This window comes from Dendrobium catenatum, unplaced genomic scaffold (assembly GCF_001605985.2).
Source record: "Dendrobium catenatum unplaced genomic scaffold, ASM160598v2 fragScaff_scaffold_44, whole genome shotgun sequence".
In the NCBI taxonomy this organism is placed as follows: Eukaryota; Viridiplantae; Streptophyta; class Magnoliopsida; order Asparagales; family Orchidaceae; genus Dendrobium; species Dendrobium catenatum.
In genome coordinates, this window is record NW_021318506.1 from 349552 (window position 1) to 353340 (window position 3789).

A 3789-nucleotide genomic window follows, 5' to 3' on the forward strand; every position below is an offset into this window, starting at 1 on the left:
GAATCTCCACTTCAACCAAATCTATATTCCGAACTTTTAATCACAATCGAGACCCAGTGAACGGACTAACCTCTACCTCCAACTTTCCTTGTCGAAGCCACATACATCTAGGGCTTTCAATATTCGACACAACCCGAAACATGACCTGGAAATGACATGGAAAAATCATTGTTCGGGTCGACCCGGGTAGAAAATGAGTCGTGTTCGGGTCTAAGAAAATGACCCATTTTTCATTTCGGGTCGTGTTCGGGTCAACCCGGAGACACGAGTTTGACGCGATTTCAACCCGAAATTATTTTACTCGCTGGTCGAGTTCATCGCGGCTGCGCTCAAAGCCCAATTGGATGAATGGACGGCTCGAGTTTGTAGGGTCATTGGGTCAAGGACTGAAGGCTTAAAGGCTAAAGCCTTAAATAATTATTTGTTCGAGAGTTCGAGTTACTTCAACTTCTTGGCTTAGGGTTTAGGGTTCTGCTCTGCCTCTGCGTGCGGCGTGCCCTAGTTTTCCATCTTTCATCTTCCTTCTCCCATTCCCCGTGTTTTAGCGGTTGTTGTTTGATCGATTTCGCAAGAATCGCAGGTGATGAATTCTGATTTTAAGTCTCCTTCTCCCCTTGAAGTCTCATTCAGTCATTCTCTTCTCTAGTTCTCTACCCAATCCCCATGTCGTTACATACCGTGAACCAGATTTTTCTTTTGATCATTTGGATATAATGTTTATATATGATTATTGCTTGGAAAATAGCAAGATTTTTTTTGTTTATTATGAGTTTAGGGTTTCTCAAGCAGAAACCCTAGGTGATGCCGTGAAGGTTTCGTGATTAGCAAACCCTAGATTTGAATCATTTGATTATCACTTATTTCCTTTTATTCTGTAATATGTACTGATTTTCAAGATTTTATTTATGTTTTAATCATTTGATTATATTATTAACACTTAACAATATAATGTGTTCAACAGTTATTTTAGGAGTAATGAGTATAAGTTATTTCTTGTGGACTTGTGAAGTTGTGGTTATGTTATGGCTGTGGACCTGTGGTCCTGTAGAGTGTGGACTGAATTTTATTTGATCGTAGGCTTTTAGCTGTTGCTGTTTCACGTTTGCTACTTTGCTAATTGTTGTGCTGCTGTAGTGCTGTGGTCCTGGGGTGTGTGTCTGTGTGGACTGAGGAAAACATGTGGTCGTTTACTCCTATAGGCTGTAGCCTTGGCCCTTGAGATTTTAGCCTTTTAGATTAAACATTAAAATGTTAATGTTGTTATTTGAATATTTGTTAACTTGTTATTGTATATTTTTCATAGTTTTTTATACATTGTTGTTGTTCAATAGATGAAGGATTCTAACACAGTGGTAAAAAGTACTCCATTCATTGAGAATGTTGAAGTAGGAAATGCTTCTATTTCAGTTGACAATGAAAAAGACGATGATGATTTCTGTAAAATTATTGAAAAAGAAGGAGATGACCCATCATCCACTAAGAAAAGACAAACAATGTGTTCAACGGTTTAGGGTTATTATGAGATGTTGCCCATTCTTAGTGATGGAAAGCAGAGATGTAAATGTACAAGATGTGGGGCAATATATCAGTGTGATAGCAAGTATGGTACTGGAAATTTAAGACGTCATATACAAAATTGTAAAAAAAGAGAAACTCATGACATTGGGTTACTTATTCTACAGTCCAATGCTACTTCAATTATCTCTATGACTGAATCTACGTTTGACATTCATGAGTTTCGTGAGTTATTCAGTGCTTGCATAATCATGCATGATCTTCCTTTTCAATGTGTTGAATGGTCTGGTCTTCGTTCTTTGTTGCAATATCTCCGGCGTGATCTCCAAATAATATCTAGAAACACTGCTAGAAGTGATTGCAAGAAAATGTTTACTAAAGAGAAATGCCTTATTCAAAAGGAGATTTTGAAAAGTAATAGTAGAGTTTCATTGACTTCTGACTTATGGATATCAATTAATACAGATGGGTTCATTTGCTTGACTGCACATTTCATTGATAACAACTGGTTGTTGCAGAAAAAAATTATCAATTTTGGATTTATGCCACCACCACATGATGGTATTGCTTTGTGTGAGAAGATTCACTTATTTTTAACTAAATGGAAAATTCAGAATAGAATATTCAGTATAACTCTTGACAATGCTTCAGCTAATAATGTTTATGTTGAATTCTTAAGAAACCAATTAAATTTGTGTTGTGCATTGTTATGTAAAGGTGAGTTTTCCACATAAGATGTTGTGCTCATGTTGTGAATCTTATTGTCCAATAGGGGTTGAAGGAGGTTGATATCTCTGTTTCTAATGTTAGAGAAAGTATAAAATATGTGAAAGGCTCACAAGCTAGAAAGCAAAAATTTTTGGAATGTGTCAAACAAAGTTATCTTGACTCAAAGAAAGGATTAAGACAAGATGTGCCTACGAGGTGGAATTCTACATTCATTATGCTTGATTCAGCTATTTATTACAAACGTGCCTTCCAACATTTGGAATTACTTGACTCTAACTTCAAAACTTATCCTAGTAATACTGAATGGGATAGGTTAGATATTATTTGCAAATTTCTAGCACCTTTCTATGAGATTACTTGTGCATTCTCAGGTACTAAGTATCCTACTTCAAATCTATTCTTCCCTTGTGTATCTACGGCTTATGCATCACTTAAGCATGAACGGTTACATGGTATTGAGTACATCCGAAATATTGCAACAAGGATGTTAGTAAAGTTTGAGAAATACTGGTTTGATTTTTGTGATATCTTGGCTATAGCAGTCATCTTGGACCCTAGGTACAAGTTCACATTTGTTGAATGGTGTTATAAAAAATTATATGGAGGTGATTACATTTCTGAAACAAAGAAGGTTAGGGATAAGCTATTTGCCTTATTTTCAAACTATGAGAAGGTGGACCTACAAGCCTCGGATGACATGTCATCATTACCTTCAGTTAGTTCTCAAGTTGATAGCTCAACGACTTTTCCTTCAATTACAAAATCACAATTTCTTCAGGTATTTGTATTTCTTATTTAGTTCTCAAGTTGTTTAATCAGTACCTTTTCATTAACTTACTTTTTACATTTATGTTGGCATTCAAAATTAGGATTATGACTCATTTGAAGAGGAAATAACTATGCCTAAGAAGTCACAACTTGAAATGTATCTTGAAGAACAAAAAATTGATAGGAAGGTTAAGTTAGATGTAATACATTTTTGGAAAGGTAACCAATACAGGTTTCCTGAAGTAGCAGCTATGGCTAGAGATGTTTTATGCATTCCCATCTCCACAATTGCTTCAGAAAGTGCATTCAATAACAGTGGTAGAATTTTGGATCAATATAGAAGTGCTTTAAAACCTGACATTGTTGAAGCCTTAGTGTGCAGTAAAGATTGGTTATATGGAAATAATGGTAAATGTTCTATATGTTTGCATTAACTTCTCTCATTTTTCTGGCTTCATGTTAAAAGTAAAATGCTTTTTTTGTAGTTATGACTGATCCAGAACTTGATGGTGTAACTGAGGACATCATGAACTTGGGTATAACAGAAATAGGCAGTGAGGATGCCAAATGTTCAGCTAACAGAGTTTCCTAGTTTATTTTGATTATACTTTTTTTAAAATGAACTAATATATGGTCTCTTATAGCTCACTAAGTCACTGGTAGGCTAGTAGCCCAGTTGGCCAATTAGTTGTTGGTTGTTGCTGCATGTCTTTGTTGTTTTTAAATTGCTGTATCACTGTGAATACTGGTTCAGTACATGGTAAAATGCTGTATGAA

General features: G+C 35.5%; 1 protein-coding gene across 1 annotated transcript; it reads left to right on the plus strand.

Annotated features, from left to right (window-relative positions):
- The first annotated feature begins 2321 nt into the window (after positions 1 to 2321).
- On the plus strand, positions 2322 to 3519 carry LOC114579410 (zinc finger BED domain-containing protein RICESLEEPER 2-like). The gene is made up of 2 exons (XM_028693857.1): positions 2322 to 3022; positions 3114 to 3519. Exons 1-2 carry the CDS (start codon positions 2459 to 2461, stop codon positions 3444 to 3446), a joined length of 897 nt encoding a protein of 298 aa, XP_028549690.1. The 5' UTR covers positions 2322 to 2458; the 3' UTR covers positions 3447 to 3519.
- Positions 3520 to 3789: the final 270 nt, after the last annotated feature.

Bases quoted from the DNA above. Each gene is read 5' to 3' on its own strand.
- LOC114579410 (XM_028693857.1), top strand. From the start codon at position 2,459: ATGCTTGATTCAGCTATTTATTACAAACGTGCCTTCCAACATTTGGAA. The intron at 3,023-3,113 runs GTATTTGTATTT...ATTCAAAATTAG, and splicing joins CAAAATCACAATTTCTTCAG to GATTATGACTCATTTGAAGA.